The sequence below is a fragment of the Hetaerina americana genome, unplaced genomic scaffold, assembly GCF_022747635.1.
Source record: "Hetaerina americana unplaced genomic scaffold, ioHetAmer1.1.p SCAF_1, whole genome shotgun sequence".
NCBI classification, from domain to species: domain Eukaryota; kingdom Metazoa; phylum Arthropoda; class Insecta; order Odonata; family Calopterygidae; genus Hetaerina; species Hetaerina americana.
Genome location: NW_027286069.1, coordinates 108,985,516 through 109,008,574, shown reverse-complemented (window position 1 = coordinate 109,008,574; position 23,059 = coordinate 108,985,516). Strand labels below are relative to the sequence as shown.

General features: G+C 44.5%; 2 protein-coding genes across 3 annotated transcripts in view; one reads left to right on the top strand and one right to left on the bottom strand.

Annotated features, from left to right (window-relative positions):
- LOC139695615 (uncharacterized) overlaps window positions 1–19,730 on the bottom strand; it is a 41,426-nt gene extending 21,696 nt beyond the window's left edge. For both annotated transcript variants that reach the window (XR_011702331.1, XM_071594421.1), the window contains exon 1: window positions 19,230–19,730. Coding sequence is in view for 1 of the 2 variants with exons in the window: in XM_071594421.1 (XP_071450522.1) it covers window positions 19,230–19,404 (175 nt within the window). In the remaining variant the exon portion in view is untranslated. The remainder of the gene's footprint in view (window positions 1–19,229) is intronic.
- Window positions 1–23,059, top strand: part of neb (kinesin family member nebbish) — a 111,918-nt gene that overhangs the window by 47,899 nt on the left and 40,960 nt on the right. The gene's annotated exons all lie outside the window — the stretch shown is intronic.

The following is a 23,059-nucleotide window of genomic DNA, read 5'->3' as shown; positions in this document are numbered from 1 at the left end:
TTTTCTCCTCCACTGCCGAACACGACACTCGGTCCTATGACCGTTGTCGCCTGATTCAATTTTCATAATTTTGTCCATCATCATATCTTGGGAATCATAATTGGGGTAGTTTCACGTCGCCTTTCTCAATGGCGTTTCCATTCCGAGATATCATCACTCATTGTCCGTACCTCTGGGGTCAGACGCCTTTGCAGTAGCCTCACTGAGGAACATCCGCTGCGTGGACTACCTTTTGTCCAGCTCCTAACCTTCGGCCTATCTGGCATGGGTTACTCGGTTGGCCCTACTCGGAGCAATTATCATTACACCCGCCAGCTCAGCTTTAGGGCCCGTCAAAAGGCACAAGACCGTCCAACGTTGTTCTCCAAGGGGCGGGACGTAATTACTTAAATAATTATAATGCGCTCGTCCAAGGGCATAGGGCCAGTAGAAATACGTCATGGCCACCCAACCATTCGAAATTTCATCGTTTAAATACTCCTCAACAGTATTGAAATATTTGGTGAAAAGATAAAGGAATTTTGCATTTCTGTCTATAACTTCATTTCAGTACTTTTAATAGTAATCTATTCAAATGTATTTTGAATATTTGGAGTGGGCTTTGATGAATTATAGGTTCACATTTATCCCACTCTCATTTCGTGTTACGTTGACGAAAATACTCATTTTGTGTGGAATGAGTAGATATCCTCTTTATAGTAAACAGTGGATTAATGCAAGACACGGTGGCTTTTGGATTTTGGAAATGGGTTTTCAAGTCCATTGGCCATTTGCAGAAATCCGTAGCATCTGTTTTTACTTTACTTTCATCCATGTGTCTCAGGGATGCTGACCGAAGCACCTAATATAATGATTCAACATGGCACTAATCAATATTTATACTAAGTTCGATGTGCATCTATATTTACTCCAGGAAAGTTGAGGGAGACCAAACTTAATACTGAACGTTTTATCGTCGGGTAGAACCAGTAGAGTCATTTGCTACCCATATCGAAATCGCCCCGCTCCACCACGGGGACACGGATGAAAGTGACTTCTGCGATCATTTTGACCCCCACAGGCAGGAAGGGCACGTTCCTCCCCTTCCCTTCGCCTTTAAACGGCAGTTAGCTTGCCAGTGATTGGCGACGGGGGGGGGGGGGGGGCGTGATCCATCCCTCGCCAACTGGGGCTCACTCGGGAAGTGTTACCCTCTTTGGAAACCATGTCTTTGTGGTTGTTATTATTAGGGGAGGAGGTTCAGCTGGGCCATTTGCTCCATTAGGGATGGATGCAAAGGAGGAAGGGTGGATAGAAACCGGGAGTCGGCATGAGCCTACTCTTAACGAAAGGCACCGATGGGTCCACAGTTAAGCGTTCTATCCAATTGACGGCGTACTTACTCAAAGTGCTCTCCAGAAAGCACCTCAAGTAGGGATTGGGACACCATTGAAAAAGATCTGCCGTCTCCAGGATTCGAACCCGGGTCCTCTGGGTGGGAAGCCAGTGCGTTAGTTACCGCGCCATCCCGATCCCCGGAAACTATTTCCCACCAAATTATTATCAATTAAAATCCCCCGAAATAGCTTCTCATATAGTGTTAGTGATTACTTTTAACCGGCACCCGCCATTATACGAAGGTTGAACGGAGCATATCCCATGGCACAAAGTTGTGTGAGGTAGTTAGGGGAGTAGTAACTCCCCGTGGTGAGCGATGCAGAACTATTTACAATTTACAATAAATTCTACATGCATGTATGTATCATGAAATAGGGTTTAACATGGAGCACGTTAATAGTGCTTTAACGTATGTTCAAACAAAATTAAGGATACTTCCACCAATGTACATGGACGTTTATTGCCCGTAAAACAAAAGAATGAAGTTGAGCTTTGTTAGCAAGCATGCTAATTGAGAACCAAAGAATAGTGCTTAAATGTTTAATTACGTGTGAAATGGTCTTCCGTCAGGACCCTACACTAGAATTGACTCAGTCCGGAACATTCGTTGTGGCGATGGGTGTTAGGGTGAGCTATCGAGAACATTGCCTTTAATAGAACCGAATAGTTTAATGGACGGTTTAAGGTATTGCGGAGGGCTCTATATTGATTGGGCCGAATGCTTTAATGGGCGAGCAATTTGAAAGCACCGATGGGCCCGCTAGCGGGAGCGATTGCCGATCGGCACACTGCTCGCAGACACGTATTTATTCTCTCGAGTCCCACCCACGCTACAAACCTCGCGGCAATTTGGACAAATGGGGCTTCTGGAGGTGGGTGAAGGGTCGAAATTGCCTTTTTCCACTTCTATTATCTATCTCCCTGATTTTACATTGGTGATCTGATCTACCATTGTAAGTCGGGGCCGTTAATGTCCTTAACATCCTAAGATAAGTAGCGTGCCGTAAATTTAACCTGTAACTCGTTAAACAAGTTGCTCCCATCCTAATTCTTCCAATAGTGTCGTGACACTGCCACCTTGTTCTTAACAACTTTTCTCAAGCCTAGCTGCTCTTCGTTGCACTCGATCTACGAAGTTCCAAATTTAAGCATACTTCATGAGGATCCTATACTCAGCATACTCAAGTTGGAGCCTAACTAACGTGAAATAACAAAGCTCCTTGACCATTTTATTACAATTCACAAGTATTCTTTTCATGAATCCTAACTTAATATTTGCTATTCCGCAAATTTCACGAACGTATTTTCACCAGGCCATATGCTTAGTAGTCCACTTCCTTTCTTGCCAAAAATTCTCCCCTCTATCACAGTTCTCAACATCCCATCGCCAATCAAAGCGCTCTGCAGCCATCTTTCCTGCATCCATTTGATTTCTCCTAATACTCCCCTCTCCTCCTCCAACACGCCCAACACTTCCTCCATTGTTTTCTATTTTGTCCGTTTCCCTTTTTTCATTCCTCTAGCCAACTTGCATTTCAAAATACCCCAATCGGCGCCTATCGTCTTTTATCAACAACCATGTTTCCACACCGCTGAAAATCACGTTTTTATCAAAGTTTTGACGAGCCTTTTTATGACATCCTCACTGTCGCTGTAATCAGTTTCCTCCTCGTGAAAGCTTCATTGCCTAGCGCGTCTTCTTATGTCGCTACTACTTTGCCCATTTTGGACCGAAACACTTTCAAGAGAGGTAAAGTGTTCCACCAGCTCTTTTCCCCCTGTTGTTACGTCTAACTTAGCTTTCCATTGTCTACAACCGCGTAACGATCGCTTTATTTACATTTATTCTCATCCCATACCGATCGCACTGACATTACATGCACTCAACCTAGTTTGCTACCCCTAGGCTGACTGGCAAACTAAAGCTTGGTCATCAGCAAACCTGATTTTATGAATTCCCCGCCGACTTTCATACCTTTCACCAGTTCTTCCCTTGCCTCTTTAATCATTTCCTCCTCATATACGTTGAACAGCACCGGTGATAATAGACACCCTTGTCAGACCCTTCTTCCAATCACTGCCCTGTACGACTCTCCTGCTAATCGTATTTTTTCAGCCGGAGGAATAAATATTATTTTACAGCATCATCTTAATCATTTGATAATTATAACTACAATAGAAGAGAAGTTAAAGTTCAAATTTTCACGCGTGAGGGATCAAAGTCTATGAGGTACTGAGGTCTTACAGATGGTAACCTAGATACAAGTGTCCCGCGCGGAGGTCCGTGGCCACTGACCCCCGCAGGGAGCAGCACCTGCCTACCTACCCGTCAGGAGGGGGGAAGGCGTGAGGTGGTGACGAGATATGACGTGGCTATGCTTATCTCGTCTATAGGGATTATCGACCAAGTGTCGACAATATCGTCGATATCCTCATCATGACGGGCAATCAATGAAAAGATTGGTTTCCAACAACTCTCCTCATTCCCCTGTTTCAATCCGACACTTTCTTCGTTCCCTCACAATTCCTTACCTTGCCCTCCATCGCCTGCTTTTCGCGATTCGACCTTGCTTTCCCCTGTATATCTTCCCCTCGAGTTCTCTTCAATTACGGTCTCCAGTACGCTATCCTGCCTCAAGAATGTGCCCAATTATAGCCCCTCGTCTTTTACCAGCGCCAGCCATAGCTTTCTCTCTACACCCACTCTCCGAATTACTCCCTCATTTGTAACTCTCCAGTCTTCCATAGCAAAACATATCCATCGCCTTCAAACTTCTTTTCTCCACAGACCCTATCGTCTAAGTCTCACTTCCGCAGAAAAGTTGACTCCTCGCACAAGTTTGTATAAGCTGGTGCGAATCGCTGCCTTAGTTTTTGGCTAGCTCTGTTTGCCGTAGTTAGTGTTTTCTACTTCTGATAGACATTCTTCTTCGCCATTCCCATTCTGCTAATTACATTCCTTTTGCTTGGTCCATCCTAAGTGTTCGACGATAATAATCGTCCCTCTAATATATCAGTTCCTCAAAGTAAATCCTCTTGGTTGATTAGGAAAATATCAAATTGGCGTCGCTGTGGCCTTTCTCCCGCCGTTTCCTGATGGGCCTCTCTCTTAAACCCCTCCCCCCCTTATCTCCCTCCCGTCATCGTCTTCCACCTCCCGTCGATGTGGTTGATGACCACGACTCGATTGCGCATCCCCCTACCACCCACCCTACTTCCTCCCCGCACCTCCGCACTCACCCCCGTTCCACGGGTCGTGGGCTACCCGTGGTTGGCTCGTCCGTGGGACGTCGGCCTCCGATGCCGGGGCAAGTGACTCTCTCTCTCCTCTTCCGACTAGGCCCTGGCGCGGCGGCGGTCATCGGCCTCCCTCCCGCCACCTTCCCCCCTCCCGCCACCTTCCCCCCTCTCTTCGTCCCTACGTACTCTGAGCCGCTGCGGGCTGCATTCAATGGGAAGTGACCTCGCAGTTGAAGAAACTCCGAATTTGCCAAATCGACTATTTATTTTTGGAAAATGTGATCATGTTGTTTGAAATTGATGGGAAATCTGTATAGTATGTGACAAATTGATCGTAATTTTTAGATGTGCAAATGAATTGATGAAATCGATTGAAAATAATCACTTTCCATTCAGTTACGAATGAAAGAGTGTCTGCCGACAGGTTAATAATGGAAGACAAGGAGTTTGTGCCTACATTGTTCTTTGACGATGCACATTTGTTGAATTTGACAACGTAACATTAACTTCAGCATTCGGGAAACTAAGCAATATATTGTTATGCAATAGTATTCAATTAATCGCATTATTGGCATTATTTTATTTAGGTAGCCGTAATGTTGCTGTTTTCTACCTGGAATTACGTTTTTACGTTTACTCAGAAATATAACCCTTAACAAGGTCTTCTCGGTAGCGAGTTTTCAAAACAAGAACTATGTGGTTTAGTTTTCCGGCATTGGGCTTATTCAGTGTGTTCTCTACAAATATTCAGTTCAGTTTTTCTACAAATGGCGTAAGGGATGGACCACATTCGGATCTTCGGGCGGTTACAGTCAAATGCGTCCTCAATCAGTTTAAAATGAGAACTTTGGATGTCCGGTCCATCTGAGCATGTAGGAGGCTAGGGAAACTGGCAGAAGAGACAAGGAGAGTAGAATAACTTATCTTAGAAGTACGAGTAGTGAAATGACCGAAAGAAGCTTCTTGGGCAGTAGTTAACTTAGAGGCTTTGCTCCTAAAATCGAATGGTTTTTCCCGCAGACGCGAGCTGCAAGGGCGATTTGTGGCAGGAGAGGTGGATGAAGGTCTTGGGAAAGCAACGATACCCGCATCAGTTGTCTGCGGGACGTAAACATCCGCGCATCTTTGCTAGACTGGACTTCTAGGTTCATGTCGAATTCACGATGTTACGTTCCTTGGACCAACGATACGAGACTTAATCGAAACTCGGAAAATCCGGTTTGTAGACTATGTCATTAGTTGATCATGCTTACGGAGATTTGGCAATGTCCCAAGGAATGGTTTTTCACAGGCACAAGACGTTCCGGGAGGGTGGAGAGGAAGTGAAATATTCCATAAACCCGTGTGCATCGCATTCCTATAGAAGGTTCAGTCATGGAAAAGGTGTGAGCCAAGATGGCAGAGGCGCTGGCATCGGTGTGTTTGAGAAGGGTGCTGTTTTGACGACTTATAGAAATTTGTCCGTTGATCTGCTGCATACATTTCCCCGGATTTATTCTACTTGTGTTTGGGACAGACCCTATAGCTATTAGGAGAGAGTACTGAGGGCGAAGGTAATTTGCGCTATTAGGGATAGAATTGGTAAAGGAATGGCGGAAGGGTGGAGAGAAACCCGGGGTCATCATTAGGCTACTCTTAACGACAGGCGCCAAGTGGTCCACAGTTTAACGTCCCATCCGACGGATTGCGTACTCCACTTGAAGTGCTCCAAGTATGGCACCCAAAACAGGGACTGGCACTCATAATCCTGAATCCATTTCCTGAAGGAAAACGACCTTTATATGGCCAGGAAGTCGTATGACGTGCCACAATAAAAATATGGCCATCTCATGAAATTGGGAAGCGAAGTAGTGTCATGACCGTGAATCACGCATGCTTGCCCCCCTCCTAAACTGTACGCATTATGAAAAAATGGAAGCGATGTAGTTTATTTCGAAGATAAATGGGTAGGTACTACATTTGGTACTGATTGAGAAATGCGTCGTGAAAACATAGTAATGGGAAAGTCTTTCGTGAATCCAAGAAAAATTAACTAGGTAGCGCAGGTTGATTCGTGTCATTTTGGGTATGTGGCTTTTCTTTGGTTATAATTTTTTTCTATTTATGACTACGGATTCGTGGAATACATAAAGCTTTCCAACAGAATCGTTAGGGACTAAAAAATGTAATGTATGCGATGTTACGATGAAATAATAAAGATTTGTGAGGTATCCAATCCAATGCATTGGATTCATTTCTGTTGGATTCCTCTGGGCACCCTGGCTTCGCCCGAGCTGTGTGATTTTCCGAGCGCCAGATCTTGCATGGAGAGCCATAGGTGGCACAGGGAAAGGAACTGCCCCCCCCCCCCCTTAACCCTGACTTGAGAATTTTACACGCCGTTGGGATTAGGGCTAGGCGACCTCTACCCTCACCTATCGGACCGACCTTTTGGTTGATAACTATGGTTCGGTTTGGTGGCTTATTCTCATAGTTAGGTGAAAGCTTTTTTACTGTACATTTTCAATGGTGACAAGCTTGGTATAATCTAAACAAGTATTAAGGCACGCCATATATCATTCAATAAAAGTAAGATTTATTATTGACCTAATGTCCTGAAATTTTAAGAATGTTGATGATATTGAAGATTCCACAGCCAATTCAAAATATTCTGGGCTAATCGAGGTTTAAAAGTTTAAGTGAGCGAATGCCAGTGATAAGAGATACGAGTGTCTCGGTCTTCAAATATTTATACAAATGCTTACAGTAAAAGGGTTCTGGCGACTTAAAAGAAATAATGTCATTTTTTTAATCGCCACATTTGCTCGGTTTGTGGTCATGCCTCTACAATCTAAATCTGGCCGAGTGTTTCCATACCCAAGTCAACTAATTTCTCCTGGTACGTCCTTATCCCTATTTTAAACGCTTGAGTTCACTGCAAATATTTGAGAAAGGCTGTGCGCAGAGCATAAAATCTAAGTTAATTATGGCATGACTTTGCTCTTATCTGTAATGACCTCCTCAAAGGTCGAGTTGCCGAGGGGGTGAGGGTGGGATAAAACACAAGAGATACGCAGAGCGCATCGAACCTCCGCGGAAACCATAGATAGGAGGAGATGGAGTTCCCGCCGAGCAAGAGGGAGGAGATCGCTTGCCTATAGTTCCCGTAATTTTCGAAGGGTGGCGATTAAGCGAACAAGAGCAATCAGGTAAAACGCATGGGCTCATTTCTCAATGCTTCAATAATTTAAGAAGGCGGCCTTAAATATGGTATAAACACTTGAGATTCGCATGCTTTGTAATGTAGATATCCGACCGGACCTGCACCATTTCGCGTACGAATTGCCATCAGCAGATTGTGTCTGCAATCTTAGGCCTTGTTGACTCACCTGTGGCTTTGAGGATCTGGTCTAACTCTCGGATCTCCTCATAATTTTGCCATAAAGTTCTCATTTGAGGCGCAATTGGTGTGGCGGCCACAATTAAGCGCTAGTAGTAATGACTTTACGGAGAGAGGCGTGGCGCGTCGCGCTCGGGACGGCGTTTTGGTTGTAGGGTGGCGCGGATCCCCCGTCGATGACATGACAAGGGAGCCCGGGGCGGAATTTTGACCTGAGTTGTATGCCCGCCATCCGTCGTCGTCGAGTGCGACGAATCCGCGACCCGGATGGATTCCGTGCGCCTCTCCTCCCGCCCCCTTCGCATGCAAAGGGCCGGGGAGGAATTATATTTAGCCGGCCCGCACCGCCCGGCGCCCGTCCACGGCGCGTGGTTTCTCGATCGTCGCCTTTCGCCCAAGGAGATTATGGTGCGCGCGTATTGTGCGTCGCTCGGCGGGAGGGTGATGCGATTGGAGGGGCGTGTCCGGCCTTACCCGCGGGGGCGAGTGGTTCATTGCAAATGAGATTAGATAATCAAATAATGTATTTTTTCAGAAACCTTGAACACAGAAATCAACTCGAAGGTCGGTTTGGTACTTGATGGTAGGGTTCACCCAGTACTAAGCCCTGTACGGCGTGTGAATTATTTGTGCATTTTATAATTGTTACAGTGTAATGAGAATATAGTGGGGGTATTTCCAATTACCCGTTTGAGCACCATGTTAATGTTTCTCGCGGGTCTGCATACAAATATTTTTAGTTGTACGTTGTGTAACCGAGGTGGAAGATTAAAGCGCGTCTCCAAAATAACGGAAAGGCGTGAAAATTTCCCCGCCTAGCTACTCTAGCTACTTCGTTTTCCCAATTTCCCCCAGAGGCCCCGTGTGATTCCCTCTCTCTCTCTCGTGTCATCCCTCTCTCTCCGTCAGAACGAAAACTCATTCCAATTGACACTCCACTGCCCGACCAGTCCACCCCACACACATTCCGACTGCGCAGGGCGATTCCCAGGGGGAGCCGTGCGGGAAGGAATTGCAGCTATAAAGCATACGCGCAGGGTCGAATTTTCGCCTCGTTGTTTGTGCAATGTAGCGGAAAGTGGCAAGCGAGGCACGGGCGCCACTGTCGAGTCACCCGACGCAGCGACGGTGCCCTCTTGTGACGCTGCTGGAGGACATTTTGGAGGCCTCCAAGGCCTCGCATTGACTTGCTGCCCCGGTTCGAAATATGCGCTCTTCTGTAGCAATCCCTGCATCCCCCGTCTCCCCCCTTCGTCTTACTTGGATTGTTCTTCCCGCCCCAGCCCTTCTCTGGGCTCTTACGATTTCTACTCTCCGGAACGCATTAGTGGACATACATATATGTAAGTATGGGCACGTACTCTGGTGTCTTCGAATAAAATTTAGTCCCCTCCCATTGTTCATTGTCGTAAGTGACATTCTCGTACAGTTGGACAGATTTACGTCTCCGTATTCCCTCGTGGCTGCTGTCGAGTGTGAGGTATGGTTTTCGTTTACTGGGGCATTCTTGACCTCATTACGCGTCATGTCACCTTCGAATTTTCAGTTGTAATTTCTTTTGCCGCTGCGTATACATTCCGCCTGCGACGTAATTGACGCTTCTTTCTTGAAAATAACAGCGTCCCAATCTGGCGCCCGTCCTCTCGCCTTCGACGATTGACCCATGCTTTCCTGATCGCCCCCCCCCCCCCGCTTTCACCAAGAGACACAGTTTAAAACTTGCTTTTGCCTTATAATTTCGTTTACCCATCGGTGACTGAACAAATTAGTTCACACATTCAGTAAAGAACTAAATTCACACATTAGATTGTAACTACGAAATGCCAATACGAACGGAGGTAGCTAAAAATATTATTGATATTTCCATTGATTAGGTAATGCGATTTCATTTTACATGATATTCGGATATTTCCCCATGATTTCGAGCTTTATCAGGCTTAGGGCTCATGCCAGCTACTTGGTTGGGCTGCTCCTTGACCCAGGCCTAACTGGTGTTCCTATTTAGGACTTATTTTTTTGCGCATTTTCCCAGAGATTATAATAATTTATCGCTGGCGGGACCGAGCCCAGCTCATCCCTCCTGCCCGATGAAAATATTTCCAAACCTCTTGTCATTCCCGGCAGTGGAAAAACGAGCGAAGGACGACCCAAATCTATCCCACTTCTGCGACGAAACTATAAAGAGTACATCATGAAATTTAGTCTTACAGTAAAGTTCCATCTTAAAGCAAGATGTAATTAATTCTCATTTCCACAAAAATTATGCTGTAATTGATTAATTTAAACTTTAAGATTAGAATTATCCTAAAAAATTGTAAGGTGACTAAAGAGAATCCGTGTGATTGAAATCATTGAAACGTTTATTGCTGGATGCACCACTTCTGAAAATATTGAAATGCACTCTAGCCTTGCGGTGGAAATCGGTACCTAGGGAGCCCACACTTGTATAACAGGTAGACTCTTCTTGAGGCGAATTCCTGTCCCTCAACAGCTCGGTATGCATACATCAGGAGGGCAGAAATGGGTATCAAAGTTCGAAACATTCGAAAGTGAAAATCGAAAAGGGCAACAGGTGAAGAAAATATTGAGAGGTTGCTGAATACCGGGGAATAGAGGTGGGATTTTCAAGGATTCGGTTCACGTGATTTGGTTCATGCCATTGACTCGAGCAGTCAAACCGTTCAGGATGAATCACATTAGGAAAATGAACCAAATCCACTTGGGACTTGATTCATTGTGAATTAAACCCGTGATGAAAACCAAGATCTTCATACGGTGGTGAACAAGCACTCTGTCGGCTAAAGATGAAATAATTAAGTGAATGCTGATATTTCAATGGTAATGGAGAATGTCTAACGACGTAATCAATTTGTGTAGATCGACCTAAGTAGTTTGAATGAAACATTAATGTTATTATTTACCTTCCAATTAAATTGTTTAGTTAATACCTGATAAATGATGACGTTTATGCTTGTTGCGGATATCACAATGCATTGTGAAAGGTTTAATATTTATTCTTAAACTTAGCAACTTTTTTCCTTCATTATTTCGATTTACTCTTCGGATTGTGTACTATGCAATTAGACACTTGGGTTAAGTATTATGGTCGATATTAGTGCTATGGAATGGCATGGAAACGTAAATAAACGCAATCTTGTGGTCGATTCGCAGGTTTCTTTTCCGCTTTTCCGTCGTAAACTTGACGAGCTTATGCTTCGATACACAACTTCGAGCAAAACGTGGATATACTACTACTTAAACTCCATGGACAACGGAACAATCGAAACAGTGAGTTTCTAAAGGCGATCCGGCTTCGAAGGAGGCGAAGACTGTGAAATCGGCCAACGAGGTGATGACCACGGAATCATCTACATCGATTACTTGCAAAAAGGAAAAAAAACGATCAAAGAAGAGTATTATACGTCGTTATTGCACCGGTTGAACCAATAAATCATGAAAAGTTTCCGAATTTCACAAGGAAATATTCTCTTCCATCAAGGCAATGCACGGGGTGCACACCTGCGCAGTTTCGATGACGAAAATTATGGAATTAGTTTGAATTATTACGACATCAACTGTATACAGTAGATGTGACACGCATAGACTTCTCTCTATTTTCAAACTTGAAAAATGGTCAAGCGGAAAATAATTCACGTCGAACGAAGAGGTCATCGCCAATACAGATGTGTCTATTTTGAGTATTGTCCGAAATCCTACTTTTTGGACGGCTTAAAAACGCTGGAAAAAGTCTTGGCAAAGTGTATCGAGCTAAAAGAGGTTTTATTGAAAAACAAAAAGACCCAAACTAATTTGTATTTTATATTTCCCCAGGACGTAATGAACGACCCACGCTCATAGAAACCATCAAATTTGAATGACAAGAAGGACATGTTACAAATACGTCATCAAATATTAGTCGAATGCCGAAGAGATTCTTCGGCATTGAAGATAAAATGCTATTGGCAGAGATTACTAATCAGGATTCAAGATTTAAGACAGTGGCTTTGATAATGTTTCCGCTGTTGCAAGGGAAAAAAGTAACAAATGGGAAAATCAGGAGTTGTCCATATTGACAGCCACCAGTCAAATTCGGGATACTTATTCGGCAACCTTTTGGGTGGAAGCATTTGGATTCAGTGCTAATAAACAAAACTTGAGACAATTATGCGACTGCTGGAACGTGAACTCCATCTTTATCGGCATGATGACCCACAAGAGTGGTGGCGAAGAAATCAAGGGTCGTATAAAAGACTTTTCGGTCATAAAAGGGCTGCGTGTAGTCGATGAAAATATTCCAGTTATGCGATAACGTTTTGAATGTGACAGCAGAATGGATAATAATTACAAGGCATTATGGATCTTAATATTTACACTCGTATTTTTCACCGAGCAAAATTTATAATTCCTAAAACTCCAGGGAAACATTAAATATGAAGTCAATGGATAGATGAAAATAATAATTTGAAACAAGATTTAACAAGGTTTAAATTAAGATTGGAATTACTTTATCCCATGAGCGGACGAATAGTTCACGAATAAATTTAAAAATATAATAAATGAAGTCAATGGATAGATAAAAATAATAATTTGAAACAAGATTTAACAAGGTTTAAATTAAAATTGGAATTACTTTATCCCATGAGCGGACGAATAGTTCACGAATAAATTTAAAAATATAATAAGAATTCGGGTGCGGGAACATTGTATTCACGGCTATTTTTCTTTGCAAAAATATATTAAAGTAATAGGTTATGCTGTTGTATTGTCACGTTTTGAAATCCATCAAAAGCTTTCAGCACGTTGAATAAGTTAATTTTTCACCATACTGCAGGTAGGCGTAGGAGATTTCCCCTTGGTATTCCGACCATGCCAGAAATATTTCTTCAAAGCACAGTACTTATTTCCCGTAATCCATATGCTTCTTTTCAAACATGCTCCCCAATATTCTCGCTCTTCTCAACCATTGTTCACTCATCAATCATTTCATAAATAGCATCGTTCCTAGATGAAACTTTTCGATCATCTAGTTTCGTCCATTCTTTTAAACCGTGAACGAAGTACATCCGATGTAATCCATACGGTTCATGAACGACCCTCCTCAATTGGAGGCGGTGAAAGAGGAGAGAAAGTTAGACAAGGAAGAAATGGACGGCATGCTGGACTCGAAGAGGAAGAATGTGGGGAAGTTAAAGCATTGAGGCTGAGAGAAAGTGCTCCTGAACCGCCCCACGAAGATGTGTCTTACTGGCTAGAGACCGTCGGCCTGTAATCGGTGGATGAGAATTATTAGAAAATTGGACGCAATGAAGAGTTCCAGGAAGTATGCGTTTTACTGTAGTGAAAATTGTTACGGCGTCAAGCTTCGTCTATTGTTAGATAAAAACACGACAGAAACAAAGCCATAATATATTAGATTAATAGACGTAAAACTTTAAAAGACGGAAAAGTTAGGGGAAACAACGCGAAAATTTGGCTGAAATCAGGGAATCACCCCAATGGTTTGGACCCAATCAGTCTCCTAAAATCCAAAAACATTTTCTTTGTAACGCCTCTGCCATGTCATCCTCTTTTCATTATGGAGGTATTTTTTTAACGGTGATCTATGACATTGTATTAGGGATTCTCAATAATGATTGGTCATATATTTATTATTTATATCATCCGTATTCATTTATTTGCACTAAAGTATGCGAATAAAAAATATCTACCTCTATTGAAAACTATCGTGGGTAGAATAAAATGTCAAGTCTTGAGAAAATATGTTTAATACATAGCCCTGAGGAAATTACGAAACGATTTCTCATCCTTCTTCTTGAAGAGTCCAGGTCATTGACCCGTAAGAAAACCACTTGAAATAAAGCACTTTGAACATCTTTTCCTTGGGTTAACCCATACCTATATTTCTGCAATCAACACTTTGACCTTACTCTCCTTTAGCAACCCTTACTACGAGTTCCTACTAGCGAGCGCTACGAGTTCCCCACCTACTCCCATAATTTATATTGCTTCCTCCCTGTTTATCGGGGAATATAATTTCGGTCAAGTGCCATTTTATTTTCTCATTAAAAATGAAATCATTTCTATGGGTGAGGGCTCGAACCAACGTACGAAAAAAGGATTGATTTTGAGGAGAGGTGTGTGCTTTCGGGGGTCCCGCGTGCAAGGCGTTGGGAGAGCCATTTCCGCGGATACCTTCACGGCCCAAAAAGCTTTTACAATCTCCGGTGACAATATAAGCGCTTCTCCCAGGCCTAAATCCTCGTTTGACCTTCCTTCATCTTCAGTTCCTCGTGGCAGGTCCTCCTTCATGACGCCTGCACTCTACGGCATTTACTCACCCCTCTAATCAAGACCATCAGCATCCCACTGCCTCCCAATCTCCTCCAATTAAACTCTTTCGATTTCGCAAGTTCTTCACTTCCCTCACCTCGTGCAAATCATTTTCTCTTTCGTCCCTCTCTATTCAGCACACTTTCGTCATTACTCTCCGCACCCACACCTGAAAAAATCTCCAATCTACGCTCATCCTCATGCCTCAAGTTTCGGATACAGTTCTACGGTTGATAGTTCAATTTTGGCTTCTATTTCATTTACATCTTAGCGTACCTGTCATCAGATCCCGTTGCCTCGAAAGAGTTTCTTCCGCCAACGTAGTTTATCTTCCAGCTCCAAATTCTCTCGAAAATACTGCTTTAATATAAGTGTGAACTTCACCACCTGCTTTCACAACCGCAACACCCTCGGGGGTTTTGCCCCAGCGGGATGAGCCTGCCCGCCCGTCCAACAGTGACGAGGAGAAATGCGGTTCCTAACCTCCGCTCCGCCCGTCTTCTTGCTCCAATCACAGTAAACTATGTTGAATATTAAGTTGTGAGTTTCCAGTGCCTATTTAAATGAGTTGTTACGAATGAAATAGTCAGTGATTTGTGGACGAAAATTGGAATATATAAATATGAAGTATTTTTGATAATGTATTGATTCCTTTGTTATAAAGGTTAAAATGTCTAAAAAGTTGTTACATTTTATATAATTAAAAATGGATTAATACTTCTTATATATAGAGATTTATGATACCAAATTTGGAAAGCAATGCATTCGCAACCAATTGCCAGTGACTCGATAAAGACGGAAAGTTTGTTAGCTCAACACTAATATATTCCCATATTAATACGACGGTAACCCATGGTGCGGAAAATATCAAGTTTTCCCTGCCAAAATATAGGTAATACTAATTTTTCAACAACATTGCAGTTCAGCCTCGATAATCCGGACTGTATGGGGTAAGACGTCCGGATAACAACCTGAAGAATTCAAAATAAACAGGCTTGCGTTTCGGAAATTTCAAAAGCAAATGTCAAGACCTTGCCACCTATCGAAAACGAATGTTTAGCGACTAAGCTATGTGCGACTTATTGTTGAAAAAGTGAATTATTTAAATATAGTTTTCATCCATGTCCAGGGAAACTTTCAAGCAAAACGTAATTTTTAGTAAAATATCAGTAAATAGTGTAGCAATCTTGCGACCCCATAGGAAACCATCCGCACTACATGGCTGTACTCCGTCCGGATTAGCGAGGATATACTGTGTTTGGACCATTTTTAAAAATATATGTGAGGGAAGGTCATCGTTATGCAATAACGCGAATGCAATTACAGATGAGTTAGCAAAATATTCTATCTTTAATATCTTTCTTTTATTGGCGGTGTCAAAAAATTGTGTCATAATTCGCCACTGGGAAAAAGTATGGTCAATAATATGTACGTATGGCATACTTGATGGCGAATTAGAAAAGGCATTAAAATAAAATAAATCCAAAAAGGCCACGGGGATGGATAACACCACCGTGGAACTACTGAAGTGTTTAGAAAATCACGGAAGAAAGTTAACATGGCCACCACATTCGTAGCATTTGTGAAGGAGAAATTTGGCTGGAAGACTTCGTCATATCAGTAATCAGTCCTATTCCCAAAACCAGCTGTACGCGAGGACCTAACGACAGTTATCCCGTAGCTAGGTTGGTACTTAGTATCGCCATCGAAGAAGGATAGGGGAAAGGAAAAATAATGTTTAGGGGATGACTATCTTGCATTGTGAAGTGGGAAAGGTGCGCGTGATGCCATATCAATGGGAGGCACAGACGGAAATAAGTATAGAATACAGCGGAGAAGTACTTGTTTGCTGCGTGGATTTTTAGAAAAATAGTCCGGTTGGCTAAGGAAGAGGGGGTAAGATAGTTGGTGCCCATTGTAACCCATGATTTTCGACGCACGATGAGGGAATATGATTTAAGAAGCATTGGAAGGACTGGAGGTAGGAGTGAAAGTCGGCGGGGAAATCGTAAAATCAGTTAAATTTATGAATGATCAAGATTTATTCGGCAAGTTAGCCAAGGTAGTAAAATCATTGCTGGACACATGATGAAATAAGTGTGATACGTATGGTACGCGAATCAATGTAAGCGAAACAAGGGTATGCGGTTTTTGAGAAAGAGGAAGGCTGAGCTAAGTACGAAATACGACCTCATAAACTGTAGCAGATGGAACAGTTTGCCTATATCGGAGGTAGTTTAGATCGAGATGGTCAAAGTATTGTGGACATAAGGAGAATAATGCGTTAGGCATAGGGGCTTTCACAATGAGGGGGTAACTGATGACAGGGACTAAGATGAAGATGTTAAGAAACGGCTCGTCGAAACTATGACGAGGAGCGTAGTTATGTGCGGCGCGGAAACATGGTCACCGAAGCAGGATGATAGGCATAATAGATTGGAAACTGTTGAGATTTGGGTGTGAAGAACGATGGAGGGGACGAAAAGGAAAACCAAAGAACCAGAAATGAGACCTAGGCACGACAGTGTGGGCAAGACGGTTGCTGGAAGAAATCCAAAGGGGGCAGGAAAGATGGATGCAGAGCATTTGGAATGGCGATGGAATGTTGGAGACCCCGGTGGAGGGAGAGGTGGGTTAAGGGGGGGGGCGAGGGATGCAAAGTTGGCATGTGGCACGGAATGAAGGGGGAAAGGGAGTATGCGGAATAGAAGACATGGGGTGGTCCTTGCATCGTGTTTGGTGAGGCTTAGAAATATGGCGGTGGTTGGCCTGCTTGCTCATCCAACACCTACCTCAACCGACAGACCACCATCAACACTAATGGGGAATGCCAGAAACAAAATGATCCCTTCGCGGCGCTCGGGGGAATGGGGATGATCGCCGAGAATTGCGTATTTCTGGAGGACGGTGTAAGGCGTCCGTAATCTTCGGGCGGTGTTTTCGTGAAGTAAGAACAACGAACGGCATCCACAACCAGCTCCGCGTGGGGAACGGGGCACCTACAGGTTCATTCATCCGCGGTGCACATCCTGTCACTTGTTATCCTTTCCGTGGGAATAGAAGCGATCGACTACTGATAACGGGTCGAGCACGTCTCATTGGATGAACTCGTGCCCGGTGTACGTACATATTTGCACTGCACTGCGAATGCGACTAGCGGGCGAAGCGGGAGAGTAATTAGGGTCGCAGGGGAGGACAATAGCGGCTAAATAAATAGATCACCGGGAAAACCCTTCAACATTACGTAGCCTGATTTCGTTAATAAAAATCCCTTCTAAGCATTACGCTCTATAAATATATACAGACTAAGTTAAAAAAATATTGAATATTTGATTTACAGTGGAAATTTTAGTGTTTGCACCTGCGCGGTGGCATCTCCAATTTAAGGGCTGTCTTGGGTTTGGGGTAAAATATGATTTCCATTTGAATACTACTAAAATATATTTAATCGAGAAGAGTTTTAATTAATAAGCGTTTTTAAATCATTGCAATTTCGAAAAAATGTATAGTCAGAATATAAAATGGTAAATATTTAGTTAAGTGCTGCAAAAATCTCCAAGCCGTAAAATACATCACGAATTAGTACGCTCATCGCAGCAAAACGTGCAATTCTTATTATACCCACAGAAACTATTTATCACGGAATTGGTACGCTTCAAACGTAAGTGTTGCACTAAATGCAAAATTATTTGATACCATTTGAATGAATTGACTAGGAGTTGCTGTCGGTGGCCGACAAATGGCCAACTCTTGTAGAATTGTTGATTCGTGTTCATAATAAGTGAATAAAATTAAAGACATAGGTGAAATCTTTCCGGTAAAAATATAATGAACTGGATACGGGAATTAATATTCTGATATACATATTTTATTTCCTCTTGCGCAATGAAATATACACATGCAGAGTGTGCTGATGTAAGTATCTCATAGTTACAGTTTTCGGGTTCTGATTTTATTATTCACAGTTTGTCGCACTCAAGTGCTCATTCGCGAATTCCAAGGCACGCGCGGCCCGAGAGAATACCACGCGGACCCTCGTGCGGTCGGGAATATTGCATGCACGCGAAGTGCATCGACCTCTCTCCCGGCAGCCACCACCTCTAAAAGTGTTGATGCGAAAGGCAGTGAGTGGTGGTCAGTCCACATGGAAGACATGGGGTCAAGCAGCACGGTCCGGTCACCGCGGAATGTGACAGTAGGTGCACGCGTGGGTGAATCCCCTTCGGATACCAGTGGCATTGAAGCCGACCGCCAATAAGGCCGTATTTGCGTGAGAGCACATTGGGATTTTAGGCAAACGACAACCTAAACGTAAGGGCGCTCGAGCGGGACTGACGTCCAAGTCGCACGTACGTCAGCAGCGCTTTCGAGTATATGCATCACTCCGGCACTTGAAAAAGGTAGGATCGCAAATCCCTTTCTTGGACCAACTGAAAACTCAGGGCATGTTGGACCATCAGTCGATTTGTGAAATATTTCGTTCACGCCCTGGGACGCTGACACCAGAGCAGTCCACCGTCATAACGAGTGAAATTCCCTCATTTTAATTTCGGCGCGGCGCGAATGTAAACAGGTGGGAGGCTTCTCTAAACGGGCAGTTCGCGGCTTCCGCCACCAGATGTCTCCCGCATGCCTCCCTGCCAAGCCGATCCATATGGCGTCGGCGCGCGCGGCGCGAGGCGGGGCCCGCCGTCCGAGGAAATCGACGCCTCCTCTCTCCTCCGAGAGAGAGAAGAAAGTTTCGGGAGACTTCAGCACGTTGACACTGGTCGAGCGGGAGGGTTACCTGGGGAACATTTGTTTACGTTGCCGCGGAGACTCGAGTGGGGTCGCCTCCCCGTAGCAAGGACACAAAAGGTCACGACCGCTCGCATCTCGGGGCAGGTGGGGGGGGGGCACTCACCGGTGGCATTCGCGCTGGCAACGCCCCCCTTGTCCTTCTGCTGTCCCCCCTTCTGCCGCCTTCGCTTCCTCTCTTCCTCCTCCTCCCACGCCGCGTCCAAGTAGTCGCGAGCGTCGTACGCGGGCGAGCGGATCACGTGGAACGTGAAGGCGTCCGGCAGGTACATTAGGTCCATGGCGCCCCTCTCGGATATCGATCGATCAGAGGGCCCTCACGGGGTTCGCCATCGCTCCTTCTTCCTCCGACGTCGCCTGCTACCGGGCCCCCGAAGCCTCCACCGCCCCCGTGGAGATCCGCCGCCCCTCGCCGACGGCGTCCTCCCGCCCAGCCTCGCCCCGCGAGTCGTCCGCCGCCGCGTCGTGTGACCTGGGGGTAGTGGTTGGCGTGCCGCCGAAACGGAATGACACGGAGTGACCGCGAGAGAGATGGGGGCCTCTGGCTTGGAACTGCTTTGTTACGTCTTCCCTCGGCGGGATCCAGCGGCCGTGTGCGGTCGCAGGCACTCAGCCGCCGCCACGCCTATGCCTCCCCTCCCCGCCCCCTCCACTTCCCGCCCCTACGGCGGAGGGAGGGAAGTTTGACCCCCTTTTCCTTGTTTATTTTTTCACTTACTTATTTACACTTCCCCTCGGAGGCAGGGAGCCGCCGCGCTCGAAGCGTTTCGGGTTTACCTTTCTCTTCCTCTCGGGAGACACCCATGCCATTCCTCGATTTCAATTCATTTCCTTTTCTTCGGCCCGTCCGTTGTGTGCGACGCAGTTAGTGTACTCTTCCCGCATCCGGTCCTGCGTTCCGTTTGTGCGTCGCCTGCGGCAGGGCCGGACGGAAACAGGAGACGGCAATGACGCGTGCGCTGTTTTTTATAATCAGACATAAAAAATGTCAGAAAGCGAGCGTCTGTTTTCGATCTGCGTGCTGAATGGCCGCGGTTCCAGGCGCCGCGAAAACTGATTCATGAGAGCGTGGCGTCGTCCTTTGTCGTTCGTTCGGATTCGTAGTTTTCAATTCTGACTGCTGTAGATGGTGGTACGTGCGAGGTGAGTCGTCCTCCCCGTTGTTCCCTCGTCGCTTCTGAGCCTCGAGGTTGCGGAGAATCCGGTCATCGCGCGGCCGTAAGGAGGGCACTCCGCTTTGGGCATCGCCTTACTGGAAGAGTGGAAGGGAAGAAGTTAAAATCGCTCGGCTTCGAATAGGCCTGGGTCTCCTTACACGGCACACTCTCTGTAATGGCGGCTAGGAGCCTCAATTGTGGGTGGGATGTCGGTGACTCCCCTTTAATCCACAAGCACATTCTGTTACACTCTAGGAAATTCCTAGGACAGTATAGAGCAAACAATACGTTTGATAGCAATGTATCGTATTATATGCGACGACTCAACGAAAGTAAACTAGGTATTGTCCTTCCTGAAAGAGAACATTCTATAACCGCTAGGAAATTCCTAGGACAGCATAGAGCAAACAATACGTTTGATAGCACTGTGTAGTATTCTTTGCGACGCCTCAACGAAAGTAGATCATGTTCAGTCCTTCCTGAAAGAGACTATTCTCTAAACGCTCCTTAAACTCAAACCTGTAACTTAATATTGTTCCTACAATGGATAGAAAATTGTATCTAATAATTTAACATGGATTGCTTTTTTAAATTCGAATGAGTACAATTTTGATGAAATGTTGGTAAAACTTTACTGAGATAGTAATTATGTAAGAGGCAATTTTTAGAAAAAGAGGAAAACTGACCTCTGCAGCAGAGACCACCAGGAAAGAAATGAATACGTGCGCGGGAGTGTCATCCTTCCTGGCGATTAAGGGCTGGCCTCCCAAAGGTGCATCTAAATTCATAAGGCACAGCCGTGGTTCGCTCTGAGATTTTTTGATTTCGTATCGCCTCAGTGCTTCATTCGGAGGCTCCGTTTGTTCCGTCGGCGGAAACGCAAATGATTATTGAAAGCAGATGAAAATAGCCCATCTTCGAATAGGTGTGTTCTATTAACCCTATCACAGAAATTTTTCGAAAGGTAATTTGAGGTGAGTCAGAGGCTCGCGTGATGTCGGACCATAAGAAATTGACCCCTCGCTGGTGCGGGGCTCTGCCCTCTACGGGCTCGCGGGAAGATCTGAAGTGCCCGAAAAGCCACACAGCATAATTTGAGCGAATTGTCGGTGAATGTCACCCGATACCTCTTGTCACGAGTTGAGCACAAACCCGGAAGATTTTCAGCTGCACGCTGCGTACTTTTTAAAATAACAAATTGAGCTAATTACCAGGTAATGACCCCATGGCATGTTGATCTAATGCTGCACAATTGAGCCATTGGAAATCAAAATGGATTAATGGACATTTTAGACAAAACTGGCGCCCTGGAGGATATTTTGAATGCGAGGGCGATTAAATTGAATCAAAGTCAATCGAAAAACAATTCGAGAAGCAAAAAGTATGCTTACGCAAGGGATTAATTAAGTTACTGCAATCTATTCGAGCTAAGAGTACCCAGTTCCGGAAAGGGTTGTTGCGCGAGCAGTGAAGGAGTTAACACTCTGCGCGAGCACTGAAAGAAATCGCTCCCTTAGCATAAGTCGGTAAATGGAAGGTGTATTCCACCGAAAAGAGAAAGTAGCTGGCACACTCATTTGTATTGGCGGAAGGAAAAAGATCTCGGAAATGTCGAAGTGATGATCCTCCCTCTCTTTCGAATTTCCTGAACATCGAATTGTGAGGGACATTGTGAACTTCTCGGATCGTAAAAGCTTTTCGACAGACACACACACGCCCTACGTGGCGTCCGAAATATGGTGAAATGCAACTTGGGTACTTAATATTGAGGACTTAATGGCATTCTAAAACTGGCAGTCAAAAAATCCAATGCAGCTTTTAAGACTTCAGAAAACCTGATAGTCTGGCCCCTTACAAAAACCTAATATCAGTAAGAATCTCAAAAGCTTGCAGCTCAAGAGTGGATGGGAGTGGCAGGACCACTAAGCGAGCAGGTATGGCGATCATAAAATGTCAAACTTCTTCCCGTTATTTCATTGAAGTCGCCGGCACCGATTTACTTTAAGCGATTGTGTAAGTATTTGAAGACCGAGACACGCCTCTTTCGTATCGATGCTATCCACTCACTTAAACTTTAAAACCTCAATTAGCCCAGAATATTTTGAATTGGCTGTGGAATCTTCAATATCATCAAAATTCTTAAAATTGCAGGACATTAGGTCAATAATAAATCTCACTTTTATTGAATGATATATTGCGTGCCTTAATACTTGTTTAGATTATACCAAGCTTGTCACCATTGAAAATGTACAGTAAAAAAGCTTTCACCTAACTATGAAAATAAGCCACCAAACCGAACCATAGTTATCAACCAAAAGGTCGGTTCGATAGGTGAGGGTAGAGGTCGCCTAGCCCTAATCCCAACGGCGTGTAAAATTCTCAAGTCAAGGTTGGGGGGGGGGGGGGGGCAGTTTCTTTCCCTGTGCCACCTATGGCTCTCCATGCAAGATCTGGCGCTCGGAAAATCACACAGCTCGGGCGAAGCCAGGGTGCCCAGAGGAATCCAACAGAAATGAATCCAATGCATTGGATTGGATACCTCACAAATCTTTATTATTTCATCGTAACATCGCATACATTACATTTTTTAGTTCCTAACGATTCTGTTGGAAAGCTTTATGTATTCCACGAATCCGTAGTCATAAATAGAAAAAAATTATAACCAAAGAAAAGCCACATACCAAAAATGACACGCATCAACTTGCGCTACCTAATATATTCAACAGATTCAGGCGAGATGTCGTGGAAATTCGTCTTTATGAGAAACAAATTTGCACTT